General features: G+C 40.5%; 1 protein-coding gene across 2 annotated transcripts in view; it reads right to left on the bottom strand.

Moving 5' to 3' along the window:
• The window catches only part of LOC132218348 (UDP-glucuronosyltransferase 2A1), a 58,321-nt gene that overhangs the window by 7,662 nt on the left and 30,655 nt on the right, over window positions 1-20,004 (bottom strand). The window contains exons 1-2 of one of the 2 annotated variants that reach the window (XM_059669499.1): window positions 6,332-7,100; window positions 1,506-1,654 (exon numbers count right to left, since the gene is read on the bottom strand). In XM_059669499.1, the coding sequence (XP_059525482.1) occupies window positions 1,506-1,654; window positions 6,332-7,055 (873 nt within the window). In that variant the 5' untranslated portion in view covers window positions 7,056-7,100. Of the gene's footprint in view, window positions 1-1,505; window positions 1,655-6,331; window positions 7,101-20,004 lie in introns of those variants that run through there. The other variant, XM_059669492.1, reaches the window with a different exon arrangement.

The following is a 20,004-nucleotide window of genomic DNA, read 5'->3' as shown; positions in this document are numbered from 1 at the left end:
CATTTTGATTCATCCTCTTAAGCATATGATTGAATAAAAAATATATTGGATAAAAAATATATACAGCACACGCACACACACACACACACACACATACACTAAGACTTACATAGCTACCTGTCTGATTTGGATTCTTGAATTTACTGCTCTCATTGCTTTTTTATTCAGTGACTGGTTGAATCCCTTTTTCAGAGATATAAGGCATGATTGCTATTCATTTGCTCAAATATCTATATTAATAATTGGGTTTGAAATGGAAAAATTCTTCCCTCTTGTGAAACATATCTGAGTTGGTTTTATGAAATTGTAATAAACAAAATAGTGTGTCAAGGTGTTATGTAGTAAGCCACAGAATGTGTCATGTCTCTTACTCTACCTTTATTTAGACATTGGTTAACTCTCTCCTGTAATAACACTCAATAGAGTTTTCCGGAAGCTGTAACTGGTTGGTAAGAAAACCATATTCACAATCCTGAAATGATATTTTAATGTTAAATATGCACCTTAGCCAAAGCAGAAATCAAGAACGCTACTGGGAACACCATTTCTTCTGCAACCTTCAAAAGAGATTATTTTGTTTAACTGCAACTCAAGCAAATGAGTGTTTCCTCACTCCCTATTGATTAAAAATAGTTAAATACAAGATAGTTTTTACTCTGCTTACCTATTACTCTCCTTTGTTTCCCAATATTGTTTCCCTCTAACATTTTTGGCAGCCCATATTTATCCTTTTATAGCTTTAGAATGTGTTATAGAATTTCCTTTTTTACTCAAGAAACAAACAACCAGAATAACTGACATTATGGTCTTAAAGAACCAACCCAACATTTGAGTTTCTTAGTTCTATGACTTCTACTTTATGTTGATGACTCCCAATCTATTTCTAATGCTCTTCTAGGACAGAAACCTTGTATTACTCATACAACTTCTAGAAATCTACATCTCAAAATTCCTTTGGCTCCTTAAAGTGAATTTGAACTCATAACTGTCGTCTCAAAATAGTGTTTCATTAATTGTTTCTTATTTCAGCAAAGGCCACTGCTATCCAAGAAGCCACGTCTTCTGGCAATATTTACTTCTACTCACCAAATCCTGTGTAATCCACCCAACAATTCTCACAAAAGCCTCTTTACCACTCAAACAATCATAGTAAGTGACCCTATTCATAATTCCATCACGCTTGCTAGGAAGACTGCAGCAGTCTCCTTAGTGAGTTTCAAGTCTTTAGTTTCCTGTTTCTTCAATTTCATACACACACTATAGACCCACTGATATTTTTAACACACTCCTTAAATCACTTCATTCTTCAGCTTAAATATCAAAGTAAAGTCCAAACAAACAAGTAATATCACTCATAAGAGACCCCTATGACTTGGAAAATTGATTTTGAGTAGCAAACTGAAGATACCAAGCAGCACATCTCTGTTATTTAGACTGTAAAGTTTAGAGGGAAATCAGAACTTTTATCATATGGTACACAAAATCCTCCACTATAATAGACATACCTTAGGTAACGGTTTTGCAGGTTTACAATGCAATCCTCCTACAAACTCAAAATTAGGTAAGTACGGACGAGGAAATTCAAAATCCCAATATGTCCTCATTAGCCAAATTTCTGCTTTCCCCATAGTTTCACATAACGTAGTGGGTCTTCCTGGAGAAAATAAAGTTGGGAGGATGTTATTAGCATATATGTTTGTTAGGAAAATAAATGTACCACTACTTCTCTGATGTTCTATTAAGGAAAAAGAGAAATCTAGGCCCTCTAGATTACTGATTATGTCCAGAATTTTTTTAAAAAAGGGAATTTAAAGTAATATGGAACAGAGAGAGAGAAGGAAGTAGCGATAATATTTGGATAGTGAAAGAACAGTAATGCGTAAAATAATACATTCAATAAAATAAATTTCAAAAAATCAAATAACAATGAATAAAATAAATTCACAAAAAAAGAAATTAGTAAAAAAATGTAACCACAACTCCAAGTACTGATGAATTTTATATTCACTGTCTCCCTCCACTTAAATGGCAGATGATACATTAACCCCATCATATTAGCACCAAATCACCTCTCAATAGTTTTCTAATTTCCTGTCAGGAATATATTTCCATTTTCTAGATTTGTATACTTTCTCATTCACTCATAGTGTTGAATAATCCCAACAATAACAGTTTAACTTATCTTTCTGAGACAAATCCAATCAACTTCAATCCATTCATCATTTTTTCTAGGTAGGAATTCTGAGTAATTCATAACCAGTACAACTCCTTTTAGAATGTGAAGTATACATTACACATTACCAATATCACACATTTATTTTAATGTTGCCTTTAAATGGTGTTTCTTGAAAGGGACAGAGTCTAAGTATTAATTTTAGAAGATTTGTTGGAAGAGTATTGGCCAATGACCAAGTCAACCATTTTTATACACAGAAAACATGTTTTGTATCTAAGGAAAGAAAATCCTCCCTTCAGGTGACAATCCTCCTTTCTTGAAGATTCTAATAGAAATTAGTGATCATATACACCCCAGGTTACGTAGCCTCTTTTTAGTCATTATTTTGTATGTTTGAATATGTGTCTCAGGTTGTATAGTCAGATGCTCTAATTTGATAATGAAGAAGCATTGCGCAAAGACACTCAACTTCTTGAAGTTGGCAGAGAGTAGATGAGAACACCGCCTCACAGCTTCTATGCCAAAATGTTTATGCCCTTGAGAAGTCTTGTTCCATTTGTGTGATATTCTGCTTGATTAGCAACCCCCTAGGGAAAATTATTGTGCATAACCTGTAAGCCACATTTTAAGAAAGATCTAACTTAAAGTATTCACTGAAAATCTGTATCTGCAGCAGCACAGTATCAAATCTAAAGCCAATCAAAAGTGAAGAGAATGAAATTGAGCAAAAGTATGCAGAAGTTGATAAATAATTTCATAAGACATTTTATATGTCATACTGAGAAATTATGAAACAAAAATATAGAATTAATATTCACCACTAATCTTTTCCCATCATTACATTACACAAAATGAGTGATGAACACAGTGGAAAATTGTGAAAATAACATAATAAGTGGGCTGTTACATTTCTCTTATCATGTCAATATTATTATTGTTTGAATATATTTTTATTATTTTTAAAATATATTTTTATTGATTTCATAGAGGATGGGAGAGGGAGAGGGAGAGGGAGAGGAAGAGGGAGAAGGAGAGAGAAAGAGAAACATCAATGATGAAAGAAAGAGAATCATTTGTCAGCTGCCTCCTGCACGCCCGCCTCTGGGGATCGAGTCCTTAAGCCAGGCATGTGCTCAGACCAGGAATCTATCTGGAAATGTGACCTCCTGGTTCAATGCTCAACCACTTAGCCACACTAGCTGAAAGAATATATTATTTTAATCCTACATGTGAGTCTACCGAAATGATTTTTGAAAGAATTCTTAGAGGTAGCCTGACTTTATGGCAAAATGGCTCATGTAGATGAGATATACAGGCGAGAATTTCATGGGAGACAGTTACCAATTTCTCAGAAGTAAGTCATGTTAGCTGGGTTGATATTGATAGACAACTTTTCTAGGCTCCCTAAGTTATTAATTTCTTTCCACAGGCATGAATCACTGTTTAAAAATTAACACTTTACAATACATTTATATTTACTTATAAATAAATAAATTCATGTTTTAAAAACAATTTTTAGGATGGTCAAGATACCCAATATACCCTTGTTTTGGCAATTATGCATAAAATTGCTATAACCGTATACTTGTTAGTCTTTGTTTGAACATAAATTTTTAACTCCTTAGGTAAATACAAGGAGCACAATAGTATGTTAAGAGTATGTTTGATTTTGTAAGAAACCTTCTAACTGTTGTCTAAAGTGGCTGTACAATTTTACATTTCCACTCATGAAAAAGGAGAGTCTTTGTTCCATAACTCACCAGCATTGAGTGTCATCTGTGTTCTACATTTTGGTCATTCTAAAAATGTGTAGTGGAATCTCATTTAAATTTGCCTCATGAAAAATGATATGGAGCATTTTTAATATGCTTATCTCTTTGCCAACTGTATATCTTCTTTATCAAGGTATCTGTTAATGTATTTGATCCATTTTAAAATTAGGTTTTATATTTTCTTATTGTTGAGTTTAAAAATATTTTGGATAAGAGTTTTTTATCAGACATGTTTATTGCAAATATTATCTCCCAGTTTGTGTCTTATCTTTTCATTTGCTTGTCATTGACTTTCACAAAATGGAATTTTAAAAATTTAACAAAGTCCAGCTTGTTCATTGTCTTTCATGGGTTTTACCTTTGATGTTGTAGCTAAAAAGTCCTTGCCATACCCAAGGTATTCTAGGTTTTCTCCTACATTTCCTAGGAGTTTTATAGTTTTGAATTTTACATTTCTATGTATACTTCACTTTTGAGTTAAATTTTGTGAAGCTTAAAAGGTTTGTGTTTATATTTATTTATTTTTGCATGTGGAAGTCCAGTTGTTCCAGCATTACTTTTAAAAAGGCTATCTATCCTTTGTATTGCCTTTGTTTCTTTGACAATGATTAACTGACTGTCTTGTGTGTGTGTTTCTATTCCATAGATCTCTTCTGTTTCATTGAACTTTTTGCCTTTTCTCTTGCTAATACCACACTCTCTTGATTACTCTAGTTTTATAATATATCCTGAAATTGGATAGTGGTCATCCTCCAACTGTTTTTTTCCTTAAATATTGTGTTGGCTGTTCAGAATATTTTGCCTTGCCATTAAACTTTAGAGTCAGTTTGTTAATGTCCATGTAATAACTTGCTAGAATTTTTATCAGGATTTTATTGATTCTTGGATCAAGTTGGGAGGAACTGACATATTGACAATTTTGAATCTTTCTATCCATGGGCATGGAGTATCTGTCCATTTATTTAGTGTTTTAATTTCACTCATCAGAGTTTTATAGTTTTCCTCATATAGATCTGTATTTTATTTTGGGGGTACTATTGTAAATGATAGTGTTTGTAATTTCAAATTCCAATTGTTCATTACTGGTGTATAGGATAGTGATTGAGTTTCCCATATTAATCTCGTATACTGTACTCCTGCTATGATTTCTTATTAGTTCCAGGAAGGGTTTTTTGGTACATTCTTTCATATTTTCTACATAAAGTCATGTGTCTGTTAATGATGGGAATATGTTCTGAGAATTGTAGAGTTAGGCTATTTCTCATTGTGTGAACACCATACAGCATATTTAGATAAATCTAGATGGTCCAGCCTCCACCACACTTCGGCTACATGGTATAGTTTATTGCTCCTAGGGTACAAACCCATAAAACATATGTCCGTAAGTTATTTATATGCACCAATACTGTAGGCAGTTGTAACACAATGGCAGGTATTTGTGCATCTAAATAAATCTAAACATAGAAAAGGTAATGCATTAATATGGCATAAAAGGTTAAAAAAAATGGTATACCTGTATAGGATTCTTACCATGAGAGGAGCTTGCAGGACTGGAAATTGCTCAATGAGTCAGTGGTGAGTGAATGTGAAGGCCCGAGGCATTACTGTACACTATTGTAGACTTTATAAACACTGTACACTTAACTTATGCTAAATGTATGAAAATATTTTTCTATAGTGATACATTTACCTTAGCTTACTTTAACTGCTTTACTGTATAAGCTTTTCAATGTTTAAAACTTTATTATTCTTTTGTAATAATAGCTTAAACCAAATACTTTGTACAGCTATACAAAAATAATTTCTTTTTTATATACTTATTTTGTAAGCTTTTTATATTTAAATTTTTTAACTTTCTAAGCTTTCTTGTTATAAACTAAGATAAACATATACATTAGCTTCTTAGGCCTACAAGGGACAGGAATGATCAATATCACTGTCTTCCATCTCCACATCTTGTCTGTCTGGAAGGTCTTCAAGGGCAATACATGCATGGAACATTGTGTTGGAAATTTTGTCTCCCATCTAAGTGTGATTCCCTTAACACTTTAGTGTTAAGTTTTTTAAATGTTATATAAATACAAGTATAGATTTGGAGTGACATTAATTACTATGTTTCATATTTTGTTTTGATAGCAATCTATTAAATATCAAAGTATCTTACAAAATGACTAGATGACTGTAAAGAAAAAAGTAACCATAGCAAAATATTTCTCACTTCTCCTTTCCCGTTAATGCTGCTAACAGTTTATTGCTATAAATTATAGACTTTTAAATAGAAACTCAAGTTTTAAAATATAGTCCTCTCGTTTTCCTAAACTAGTCTTAAACTTCCCAAGTTTCTTTTAATAACTACTTTAGAATGGAAAGCATAACCTCTTACCTAATGCTTCACTGTAAAACTGGTCCCAAAGCTGAATATCGTATGGCTCGAGCCAGAAGTCAAAGAAAAGGGAAAGCATTACATTTTTTACTCTCTCCAGGAAGGTCATTCTGTCTGTAAGTCCCCCCATGACAACAGGGACATAGGAAGGTGGAGCTGGGAGTTTCCCACAGTATTTCTCCACAGTGCCACCCATAAAGAACCTCAGTGTGTACACAAAAGGGACTTCCAGCAACTCAGCAATCAGCTCTCCACAGGGCATCACAGGGTCTATAACCATTACATCGTAGTTAGTTTCCCGGAGTTTCTTCATGATTGACTGGTTGTAGACTACACTCTCACACAGAAGTTTTAAATGTCCAGTTAGTTGAAGAAGAAATTCTTGCATTTTTCTTGCTGACTGCCAGCGTGACATTGTTGGCATGACGTTAGTAGCTAAATCTAAGAAGTCATTAAGTACATTTGTAGTAAAATCTCCCTCCTGAGGTCTAGGGATCACCTCAAAGTTCAGTGTGGAAGGCTTACTGTAGTCAATGATGAGCGAGTCTGCAGAAACCAACACAGTCACCTCATGCCCCCTGTCTGCGAGATTCTCCAGAATGATCTTTAGATTGAGCCAATGGCTCATGTCACAGGGCCACACCAGGACCTTCCCACAGGATCCAGAGCCAGTGCAGCAGAGCTGCAGCAGCAGAGCTGCTGAAATCCACTTCTCGGACAGCATGGCAGGGTTCTTTCACCCACTGCGCTGCTGCGGGTGAATGTTTGCTGGGCACAGAGGTGAAGTGGCAATTTAAACATAAAGTTAAAAATTAATTGCTCTGGTGACTGACAGCTGCACAGAACGTTGTCAGTGTTGTTGACTGGACCCACTACTACATGATACTTGTTCAGGAGAGGATCTGAAATATTTAAATATTTTGTAGGCAATGTTTGCAGTATTCTAGCAGTTTGCTTTAATTATATTAAAATAGAAAAATATTTTTAATTGGCAATTTTTAAAATATAGTAGAGTAACCCATTTTTGTGGATCTAGTAAATAACACGGTGTATCTTATGGAACAAGATGATTGATAATTTGGGGAAACATACAGTATAGGTTTTGTCAGAAAGATAATTACATGCTGGTATTGCTGGTATGTGGATAAGACATATAGTATGTAATAACAGGAGGAATATACTAAATATTATAGTGTTTCAGGGCACCAGAAGAAGCTGTCACTCCACTGTGAAGAAACTTAGACAGAGGTTCAGGTTGGAGGAGGCATTTCAGCTGTGCCCAGATGGCAGGGTGAGAGGAGGGTTCTGAAGGTAAATGGAGGAAAAAGAATGACTATGCAAAAATTATGGCCACTTAAGTGAACATCACTTCAGTATGTTTAGAGTTGAGGTTAACACAGAGCAGTGCAGAAAAAAACACATTTTTTTTTCCAAATTGAATTTATGGGAGTGACATTGGTTCTTACAATTATATAGGTTTCAGGTATACGATTCTATAGCACAGCATCTGTATATATTGTATTATGTGTTCACCACCCTAAGTCAAATCTCCTTCCATCATCATCTATACCCTTTTTACCCTCTTCTACCTCCCTCCACCTACCTTTTCCTCTGATAATCACCATACTGTGAGCTTTCTCTTTTTTGCTTAATCCCTTTACCTTTATCACCCAGTCCCTCAAAACTCGCCCCGCTCTAGAGCTGTTAGTATGTTTTCTGTGTCTATAAGCTTCTTTCTCTTTTGTTTGTTAGGTTATTTGTTCATTAGATTTCAATCTAAGTAAAATAATATTGTACTTGTCTTTTTCTGACTGGCTTATTTCAATGAGCATAATATTCTTCAGGTACATCCATACTGTCACAAAAGGTAGGATTTTCTTCTCCTTCTCCTTCTCCTTCTCCTTCTCCTTCTCCTTCTCCTTCTCCTTCTCCTTCTCCTTCTCCTTCTCCTTCTCCTTCTCCTTCTCCTTCTCCTTCTCCTTCTCCTTCTCCTTCTCCTTCTCCTCCTCCTCCTCCTCCTCCTCCTCCTCCTCCTCCTCCTCCTCCTCCTCCTCCTCCTCCTCCTCCTCCTCCTCCTCCTTCTTCTTCTTCTTCTTCTTCTTCTTCTTCTTCTTCTTCTTCTTCTTCTTCTTCTTCTTCTTCTTCTTCTTCTTCTTCTTTTTTCAACTGAGTAATGTTCCATTGTATAATGCACACAGATTTTTATTTACTCATCTACTGATGGGCACTTGGGCTGCTTCCAAATCTTGGCTATTAAAATAATATTGGAATGATAGGGGTGCATATATTCTTTCAAATGAGTGTTTCTGGATTCTTTGGATATATACCTAGAAGTGAATCACTGGGTCATAAGTTCAATTTTTAATGTTTTTGTTGAAACTCCATATTGTTTTCCACAGTAGCTGTACCAAACTGCATTCCCACCAACATTCATGAGGGCTCCCTTTTCTTCACATGCTCGCCAACATGCGGTTTGTTGATTTATTGAAGACAACTCTTCTGACAGGTATGAGGCGATATCTCATTGTGGTTTTAATTTGCATTTGCTTGTTGATTAGTGATGTTGAGCATATCTTGGCCTTTTGTATGTCATCTTTGGAGAAGTGTCTCTTCAGGTCTTTTGCCCATTTCCTATTGGATTGTTTGTTTTTGGTGTTGAGTTTTGTAAGTTATTTATAAATTTTTATGATAATGACTCTAGCAAAATCATGAAACACGAAAGAAGGAGTAGCTATTGGAAGAGTTTTTGACCTGCAGTGTGTGAGTTAGTGATTGCACAAGTCTGTGGAGATACCAATTTGACCCATGAACACTTCCATTTCAGGAGAGAGGGAGGGTGGTAAATTTAGAAACATAGATTTTTGTATCCATCCATCCATGCATCCATCCACCCATCCATCCATTCAAATTGTCTCCAAATCCTTGAATATGTCATTCCTTCAAGAAGCAATTTTAACATAAGTATTTGCCAGATTCTATACAATGCACAAGAAATAAAGAGATAAGTAAGATACAATTCCAATTCTAAAGGAGTTTACAGATTATTGCAGAAAATGTGTCAGTTAAGCCTACACTCATTGTACCCCTATAAGGGAGATGGATCTTAGGTGGTAAGGGTGAACTGAGGAGGGACAAAGCTTACGAAGGAAGTTGTTTGATGGAGGAAGGAAATGAAGAAATAATACTTTAAGCCTCTAAGTATGATATTTAGCTGGTTGAAAAGTATCGTTTGGAAGTAAAGAATAATATTAATAATTCTGTGTTCTAAGTGTGACATAGTTATATCCAGGGTTATATTCAATTATAAAATCATATTTAATTCATTAATTTGAAAGAGACATATTATTGAAATTTCAAATTCCTTGAGAATGTTTCTGTTATGTTGAAAAACAAAAATCCAGAGTAGATTTGTTTAGAAGTTGCAAAGCTAAATCTAGGGTCAGGAACTGGGGAGATTTACTCTTTTGCACAATTAGGCGTTGCATAAGTTCTGTTGGTAACTGGTAGAAAGCAGAGTCCAAACAAGCCTCAGAAACAGGAAGCTAGGACAGGGCTATAAATCCACTAGAAGAACGTTGAGGTTATGTTATAATCTTAGAGGATGAAAGTCCTTTTATACAAGATAAGTAACTCAGAAATTATAAAAAAGGACTGATAAACTTATCTACTCACTATATAAACAAGGTTCATGATACATTATAAACAGCACAAACAAAGCTGGAGAAGAACAATGACATAAATACAGCTCAGATATTGACCTCAAAATAAATGTGTTATTGGATAAATATCTAAGTTACTTTATTATATAAGAAAAATAAGAACTCAGGTTTCCTAGAGAATCCCTTTGCATAAATTTAGAGCTATAGACATGTTTTTATGTCCAATAGAAATATTTAAAATTCGGGATGAAATACAAAATTGCTAAGAAAGTAAAAAAATCAGACTTATTAAACAAAGTAAAAACAGGAATTCTGATGTACAAACTTTTACCAAAAGAGGACTTGTTTCATTGAATAATACACGGTATGTGTCAGGAGTGAGAGAGTAGGGAAATCTGAACCCTTATCAGTCTCCCCAGCCCACACATACGTTCATGTAATGCTAGGTTCCCAAGACCAGTCCTCACCTGTACAAATGAATTCCTTAACACAGACGTTACAGCCAGGAAAATCTCTGGGTTTCCCTTGGCGTTCCTTCCTTAGAGTCCTTAGCACAGTCAGCTGTCGTGGATTTCCAATTCACAGTCAAACTGGAAAAGCCTCTTTGACGAAATCCTGACCCTAGGGTTAAAAGGCTTCTCCCAGAACAAGTTCCAAGCTGAATAAGCAGCTCCCTTTCCCAAGGAGACAGGGCTTCATAACTGAGAACCAACATAGCGACAGGCACCAGAAATGCAATCATTTGAAATATTATTTGCAAGGTTCTAGTTAGTCAATGGTTGAAGTAGTTCATTACTGGAGTATTATTAGATAACATTTTTTTAGAAGAATTTTTTTTCTAGAAGGTAATCTTTTAAATGGTACTTTGAAAGATGTTGGGAATATAGATATTTGATCCATTTGACTTTTCAGAAATATTTTTAAAAGTAAGTTTTCCTGAAGAATGAAAAATGATGTATATTGAAAGTGCATATATTTATAATATACATACTAGAGATGGGACATGCTATACCTATAAAAAATGAACTATAGAGGAGAGCCTTTATTTATTCCCCAAGAGAAATCTGGGTCTCATATTTATAGGCCCAGATATTAGTCTGCAAAATGTGTTGGAGAGAACAACATTTTTCTGTATAATAAAACTGGTGTCCAACAACTTTGACATATAGTGGATCAAGGCTGGTGTTATAAATGGATTTACCAGACTTCTTTGGATCTGGCTAGCCATGTTAATACTGACAGTTTTTCCAAGCTGGATGTTATATCATCCAGTAGCTTGATGTTAGTCCAGGTGGGAGAATTTACACCACAAGTAGAGGTAAATGCTACCAAAGTGTTATTTTACTCTTTTGTTAAACATTGATAGCATGTCACTGGATACTAAAGTGTAGAAAAGAGAGTGCATAAATAGAGGAGAAAGAAAGGTAGAGTTCTAGGATTTAACAAATAGAGTAAGTCCAAACTAGAAGTGTTTTTATTTGTTTTCCATCATTGAATGGCAGACCACCCAAAACCCTAGTGTCTCATAACAATACATTTCTATTTAGCTCACAATTCTGATGTACATTTAGCAGAGCTGTTCCAGGCTAATCTAGTTCATGGTCATATAAATATGGGCCAGCTGATCATAGACGACAGCAGTTAGGAAAAGGCTAGCTGATTTTAGAGGACATCATTTATATGTTTTGCAGTAGTCTGGTTAATATCATTGTGGATGAATATCTTGGGGCGATGTATCCCTTACCATTTATCATGCCAGTTAAGTTAAATCACAAAAAAAGGTTCACAAAGCAGTGAGAATAAGATTATACATTCCCAGAACATCAGATTATACATTCTTCTCCAGTGTACATGGAACATTCTCAAGGATAGACCATATACTGGGCCACAAATCTAGCCTCACCACTCTTATTCAATACTAGAGGCATGGTGTATGAAATTCCTGGGTGGATACAGTCCCTAGGCCTGGCCTGTTATTAGGGTGATCTTCCCCAGCTGCTGGCAGCAGGCCCCACCACCTGCCGCCACTAACCCCCGGTTCGCCATTCACCATCTGGCGATCAGAGCCTGCCAGCCAGGAGGAGGGACTAAGAGGTCAGCCATTTTTGCCCGCTTGCCAGTCCCAACCCTGCCGCTAGTCGCCCTCTGTGTGTGGGATGACCAGTGGGGCAAGGGCCTTGGCCTGGCACTGCCTGCATCCCCCGCTATCCACCCATGGTTCCCCATTTGCCATTGGGTGATTATAGCTTGCCAGCCTGGGAAAGGGACCAAGAGGTGGTCAGTGCACCTCATAGTGACTGGTCGAGCAGTCGTTCTGGTCATTCTGCTGTTAGGGTCAATTTGCATATTACCCTTTTATGATATAGGACTAGAGGCCCGGTGCACAAAAATTTGTGCACTCGGGGGGGAGACGGAGGATCCCTCAGCCTGGCCTGTGCCCTCTCGCAGTCTGGGAACCCTCGGGAGATAACGACCTGCTGGCTTAGGCCTGCTCCCGGGTGGCAGAGGGCAGGCCTAATCCCTAGGTGCAGCCCCTGGTCGGGCTCAGAGCAGGGCTGACTGGGGAGTTGGGGCGCCGCCCCCTGTCATGCACAGAGCAGGGCAGATCGGGAGGTTGCGATGCCACCCTCAGTCACGCTCAGGGTAGGGCTGATTGGGGGGTTGGGCACCGCCCCCTGTCACACTCAAGGCAGGGTCGGTGGGGAGGTTGCGGCACCACCCCCTGTCACACACAGAGCAGGGCCAATCAGGGGTTGGGGAGCTCCCCCCTGTCACTCACAGAGTAGGGCCGATAGGGGAGTTGGGGCACCGCCCCCTGTCACGCACAGAGCAGGGCCCATCAGGGGGTTGAGGAGCTCCCCCCCTGTCACTCACAGAGTAGGGCCGATAGGGGAGTTGGGGCACCGCCCCATGTCACACACAGAGCAGGACTGATCAGGGGGTTGGGGCGCTGCCCTCTATCACCCACAGAGCAGGGCCGATCAGGGGGTGGGGCACCGCCACTCTCACACTCAGGGCAGGGCCGATGGGGAGGTTTTGGCTCTACCTCGTCACACACAGAGCAGGGCCCGTGGGGTGGGGGGGGTTGGGGTGCTACACCCTATGACGCACAGAGCTGCAGGGCGATCAGGGGGTTGGGGTGCCTTCCCCTGTCAGGAACAGAGCAGGGCTGATAGGGAGGTTGTTGCCCCGCCCCCTGTCACACACAGAGCCACAGGGAGATCAGGGGGTTTGGGCGCTGCCCCCTGTCATGCTGGTCCCGGTGCCGGGAGGCATATTACCCTTTTGCTATATAGGATAGAGGCATGGTGCATGGGTGGGGCTGGCTGGTTTGCCCTGAAGGGTGTCCTGGATCAGGGTTGGGGTCCCCACAGGGGTGCCTGGCCAGCCTGGGTGAGGGGATGATGGCTGTTTGCAGCTGGTCACACACCCTTCAGGGTGGTGGTCCCCACTGGGGTGCCTGGCCAGTCTGGGTGAGGGGCTGAGGGCTGTTTTCAGGCTGTGACTGAAGCTCCCAACTGCTCCTTTTTTTTTTTTTTATTCCGGGCCAGCTTTAGCCTGGCTCCAGCTCTGAGGCTTCCACTTCTGAAAGCAGGTATCTGGTTTGTTTTGGTTCTACAATCGAAACTCTGTATCAGCTCCAGTTCTGAGATCCCAGCTCCCTGAAAGCTGGTTTCTGGGGGGTTTTTTAGCTTCTATTTGTTACTATGTTTCTCAAAGTGCAGGCTGAGAGGCCGGCAAGGCAGGCGGGGAACGTTACAATCCTCCATCACTGAAGCAAGCAAGCCTCATGTTCAGTTTAAGCTTCCTGGCTGCCGGCCGCCATCTTGGCTGACAGTTAATTTGCATATTGCCCCTGATTAGCCAATGGGAAGGGTAGCGGTTGTACGCCAATTACCATGTTTCTCTTTTATTAGATAAGGATAGTCTGGAAGTTCTAGCCAGAGCATCAGATAAAAGATGTCCAAATTGGGAAGTAAAAGTGTCAGCTTTTGCAGATAACATGATTCTATATATAGAAAACCCTAAACATCAAAAATCTATTAGAAACAAATACAATAAAGGTGCAGGATACAAAATCAATATACAAAAATCTACTGCTTTCCTATATACTAAAACAAAACTTCAGAAAAAATAAATGAAAAACATCAACTGCTTTTGCAATTGCAACCAAAGAGTAAAATACCTAGGAATAAACTTAACAAAGGATATGAAAGACCTGTTAGATACTTAAAACTATGAAGCATAAATAAAAGAGGTTGACAAAAGACACAACAAAATAGAAAGATATTTCATATTCATACTTAAAATGGCCATATTACCCAAAGCAATATACAGATTTAATGTAACCTCCATCAAAATTCCAGTGTCATTTTTTAAATAAATAGAAAAAAACTCATCAGATTTGTATGGAACCACAAAAGACCCTAAATAGCCAAGGAAATCCTGAGAAAAAGAATAAATCTGGAGGTATCACACTACCTGGCTTCAAAATATACTACAAACCCATAATAATAAAACAACATGTTATTGGCAGAAAAACAAACACACAGATCAATAGAATAAAATTGAGAGCCCAGAAATAAAATCACGTGTAGTTGGGCAAATAATTTTTGACAGAGGAGCCAAGAACACACAATGGAGAAAAGAAAGCCTCTTCAATGAATGGTGCTGGGACAATTGGAAATACAAATGCAAAAGAATGAAATGATTACAGCTTGTCCCCATGTACAAAAATTAATTAAAAATGGATCAAAGATGTAAATATAAGATCTGAAATAATAAAGTGCATAGAAAAAAAAAACATAGTACTAAACTTATGTACCTTGGTCATAGATAACATTTTATGAATTTGATCCCAAAGGGAAGTAAAGGCAAAAATGAATAAATGGGATTATATCAAACTTAAAAGCTTCTGCACAGAATCAAAAGGTAACTGACCAAATGGGAGATGATATTTGCAAACAACAGCTTTGACAAAGGGTTAATATCCAAAATATGTAGAGTTAAATGAGTCCTCACTTAAGATCATCAGAAGGTTCTTGGAAACTGTGAGTTTAACTGGTGAACATTATGCTAAGTGAAATAAGCCAGTCAATGAAGGAAAAATACCACATGATCTCACTCATTCATGGATAATAAAGACCATTATAAACTTATGAACAAAAATAGATACAGAGGCAGAGCTGCCTCAAACAGACTGTCAAACTGCAGCGGGAAGGCCGGGGAAGGTAAGGGGGCAGAAGGGGGGGCGGGTAAGAGATCAACTGAAGGACTTATATGCATGCATATAAGCACAAACAATGGACATAAGACACTGGGGGGTAGGGGAGGCCAGGGGATTGTCAAGGGTGGGGGGAAAAAGGAGACATATGTAATACCCTTTGTAATACTTTAAACAATAAAATAAAAAGAAAACAAACAAACAAATAATCCACAACAACAACAACAACAACAAAATCCAAAAATACGAAGATAGTGTAAGGAGCCTCTAGGACAGCTTTAAGTGTACCAACATCAGAATTATAGGGGTGCCAGAAGAAGAGAGAGAGCAAGATATTGAAAACCTATTTGAAGAAATAATGACAGAAAACTTCCCCTACCTGGTGAAAGAAATAGACTTACAAGTCCATGAAGTGCAGAGAACCCCAAACAAAAGGAATTCAAAGAGGACCACACCAAGACACATCATAATTAAAATGCCAAGAGCAAAAGACAAAGAGAGAATCCTAAAAGCAGCAAGAGAAAGAAAATCAGTTACCTACAAGGGAGTACCCATACGACTGTCAGCTGATTTCTCAACAGAAACTTTGCAGGCCAGAAGGGAGTGGCAAGAAATATTCAAAGTGATGAATGCCAAGAACCTACAACCAAGATTACTTTATCCAGCAAAGCTATCATTCAGAATTGAAGGTCAGATAAAGAGCTTCACAGGTAAGAAAAAGCTAAAGGAGTTCACCACCAAACCAGTATTATATGAAATGCTGAAAGGTATCCTTTAAGAAGAGGAAGAAGAAGAAAAAGGTAAAGATACAAATTATGAACAACAAATACACATCTACCAACACGTGAATATGAAAATCAAGTGAATAATCTGATGAACAGAATGAACTGGTGATTACAATAGAATCAGGGGCATAGAAAGGGAGTGGACTGACTATTCTTTGGCGGGGTGGGGGGGGAAGGAGTGAGGGAGATGCAGGAAGAGACTGGACAAAAATCGTGCACCTATGGATGAGGACAGTGGGTGGGGAGTGAGGGAGGAGGGTGGGGTGGGAACTGGGTGGAGGGGAGTTATGGGGGGTAAAAAGAGGAACAAATGTAATAATCTGAACAATAAAGATTTAATTAATAAAAAAAAGAAACTGTGAGTTTAATTGCAATGACATATAATGAAACCAATTTTACCATAGGCTAATTGACATAAACAGTAGTCCTATGCATATTTCTGGTAACAGAAACATCAGAAACTCACAAATGAAGACTCAAAACGCTTCTAATATTACATATTGAGTTAAATGTGAGTTATATGCATATTTAAGAATCCTATCTAATAAAAGAGAAAAATGGTAATTGGCGTACGACGATACCCTTTTCATTGGCTAATCAGGGCTATATGCAAATTAACTGCCAACTAAGATTGGCAGTTAACTGCCAACTAAGATTGGCAGTTAACTGCCAACAAGATGGCGGTTAATTTGCATATGTAGGCACAATGCAGGGAGGCAGAAGGGAAAGCAGGAAGAAGCCCCCTGCCACTGACAGTGATCGGAAACCCAGGGGGGAGCTAAGAGCTGGGGGGCAGGGCAAAGGCGGCCCTGGGGCCGCCTTTGCCCTGCCCCCCAGCCATGATCGGAGAATCAGGCGCCTTTGCCGCCCTGGCCAGTGATAGCAGGAAGTAGGGGTGGAGCCAGCGATGGGAGCTGGGCACGGTCGAAGCTGGCAATCCCGGGAGCTAGGGGTCCCTTGCCTGGGCCTAAAGCGAAGACCATGATCACGGGGCCGCTGCAGCTGTGGGTCCCCGCTGCCCGGGTTGAACACCTAGGCCAGAGGCCTCAGGCCTGGTCAAGGGGCCGATCCGGTGATTGGTGATCAGAGGGTGATGAGGGTCAACTCCTCTGGCCGAGGCATCAGGCCTGGGCGGGGGGCTGAGCCGGGGATTGGGGGGATATGATGGTCCCCTTGCCCAGGCCTGAAGCCTGGGTCAGAGGCGTCAGGCTTGGGCGGGGGGTGGAGCAAGCGATCAGAGGGAGATGGGGGTCCCCTGCCCAGGCATGATTTCTGGGCCAGAGGCCTCAGGCCTGGGCGGGGGCCAGAGCCAGTGATCGGGGGGAAGATGGGGGTCCCCTGTCCAAGCCTGACACCTCTGGCGGAGGCGTCAGGCCTGGGCAAGGGGCCGATCAGGTGATCAGAGGGTGATGGGGGTCTACGCCTCTGGCCGAGGCATTCAGCCTGGGCTGGGGGCAGAACCAGTGATGGGGGAAATGAGGGTCCCTTGCCCAGGCCTGGGCAAGAGGCCGATCCTGCGATTGGAGTGTGATGGGGGTCAATGCCTGAGGGCTCCCAGTGTGTGAGAGGGGGCAGGCTGGGCTGAGGGACACTCCCCCCCCACACACACACCCAGTGCACGAATTTCGTGCACCGGGCCCCTAGTGATTAATAAAAGCAAGTAAGTTAATTATTTTCAACCTACTTATTCCAGCTCAGGGTCGTGGTGGCTGGGGCTCTCCCCAGCAGCTCAGGGCATAGGGCAGGAACCCACCCACTCTGGACAAAAGAGGCCACTCCGTCAGAGGATGCACACACACACACACACACACACACACACACACACCCCTACCTCCCTTAGACTGGGACAATTAATTCATCTAATGTGCACATCTTTGGTGCGAACAGCGACCCCTGCTGGGAATGTATAATATTTTCTCTCATTGATTATGACAAAACAAAATTAAATGAAACAATTATTCAAGAACCTGCTGAATTTCTAAATTGCCATGGCAATGTAAACAGGCAGGAGAGGCCTGGGCCTTTCATACTTTTCCTGAGGATGCAACCTTGTATAAGGCAGAGCAAAGTTCTGCACCCAGGACCAACCATGAACTCCTATATGAGAACTCAGACAGTTTGTACGAAAATATTAAAAAGTTTTAAACTTGCAAAACAAACTGTGTCACAAGGATGTCACAGAGTATACTCAGGGAAGTTGGATGGGAGAATTCTCACAGGACGCACCAGATCACCACTCAAAGGGCAGGCAGCCTTGCTTCTTTCTCTTCCTTATGTATGACTTCTAAAATAAAAATCCTGGACATTCTCGAGCAGCTTACTCCTGGGAACCATAAGTTTCTTTCTGTAGAAGATTAACTATTTCTATGTTCTTATCTTGTTCAATGACATATTTTGTGAGCACAGCAACTAATCTTTCTGAGTTTCTAATGCATTGAGTCTAAAAGGCAGATAATGATAGTTCTTGGATGTTTTTGTTGTGGATTAGCAACATCTGCAATGTACCTATCAAAGTGCTTGGTACCAAGCAGGTGTTTATTAAGAGTTCCTATTTATTGTTAACAATAAAGATGTTACAGTTAGCAAAGGCATTAATTACCTGCAGAATCACTGAATAACTAGTGCAATATCAGAGATTCTTGATGGATCACAAACTGAACATGAATGACAATGTAATTATGTCACTTTTATAATTAAAATTAGAGGCCCAGTGCACAAAAATGTGTGCACTTGGGGGGAAGGGAGGTCCCTCAGCCCGGCCTGTGCCCTCTCGCAGTCTGGGACCCCTCGGGAGATAACGACCAGCTAGCTTAGGCCTGCTCTCGGGTGGCAGAGGGCAGGCCCAATCCCTAGGTGCAGCCCCCGGTTGGGCTCAGAGCAGGGCCGATTGGGGAGTTGGGGCGCCTTCTCCTGTCATGAACAGAGCAGGGTGGATAGGAAGGTTGTGGCCCCGCCCCCTGTCACACACAGAGCCTCAGGGCGATCAGGGGGTTTGGGCGCTGCCCCCTGTCACACTGATCCCAGTGCTGGGAGGCCTCATGGCTCCGCTGATCCCGGTGCTGGGAGGCATATTACCCTCTTACTATATAGGATAGAGGCCTGGTGCATGGGTGGGGGCCGGCTGGTTTGCCCTGAAGGGTGTCCTGGATCAGGGTGGGGGTCCCCACTGGGGTGCCTGGCCAGCCTGGATGATGGGATGATGGCTGTTTGCAGCTGGTCACACCCCCTTCGGGGGGGGGGGTCACCACTGGGGTGCCTGGCCAGTCTGGGTGAGGGGCTGAGGGCTGTTTTCAGGCTGGCGGGTGACTGAAGCTCCCAACCGCTCCTTTTTTTCTTTTCTTTTTTTATTCTGGGCCAGCTTTAGCTCTGAGGCTTGGCTCCAGCAATTAGGCCTCTGCTGCTGAAAGCAGGTATCTGGTTTGTTTGGGTTCTATAATCAAAACACTGTTTCAACTCCAGCTCTGAAATCCTGGTTGGCTGAAAGCAGGTTTCTGGGGTTTTGTTTAGCTTCTATATTTGTAACAATGTTTCAAACTGCAAGCTCAGAGGCTGACAGCGGCAGGTGGGGAAAGTTGGAGTCCTCCATCACAGAAGCAAGCAAGCCTCATGTTCGCTTCAAGCTGCCTGGCTGCCGGCCGCCATCTTGGCTAGCAGTTAATTTGCATATCGCCCTGATTAGCCAATGGGAAGGGTAGTGGAGGTACGGCTAATTACCATGTTTCTCTTTTATTAGATAGGATGATTAAAGGATGCATTAAAAAGCCAACAAGCCCTGGCAGGTTTGGGTCAGTGGATGGAATGTCGGCCTGTGGACTGAGGGTCACGGGTTCAATTCCGGTCAAGGGCATGTACCTTGGTTGCGGGCACATACCCAGTAGAGGGTGTGCAGGAGGCATCTGATCGATGTTTCTCTCTCATTGATGTTTCTAACTCTCTATCCCCCTCTCTTCCTCTCTGTCAAAAATCAATAAAATATATATTTTTTAAAAGCCAACAAAATAACAA

This window comes from Myotis daubentonii, chromosome 1 (assembly GCF_963259705.1).
Source record: "Myotis daubentonii chromosome 1, mMyoDau2.1, whole genome shotgun sequence".
Lineage (NCBI taxonomy): Eukaryota > Metazoa > Chordata > Mammalia > Chiroptera > Vespertilionidae > Myotis > Myotis daubentonii.
Note: the sequence above shows the minus strand (reverse complement) of the source record. Positions and strands in the feature narration are given on the sequence as shown.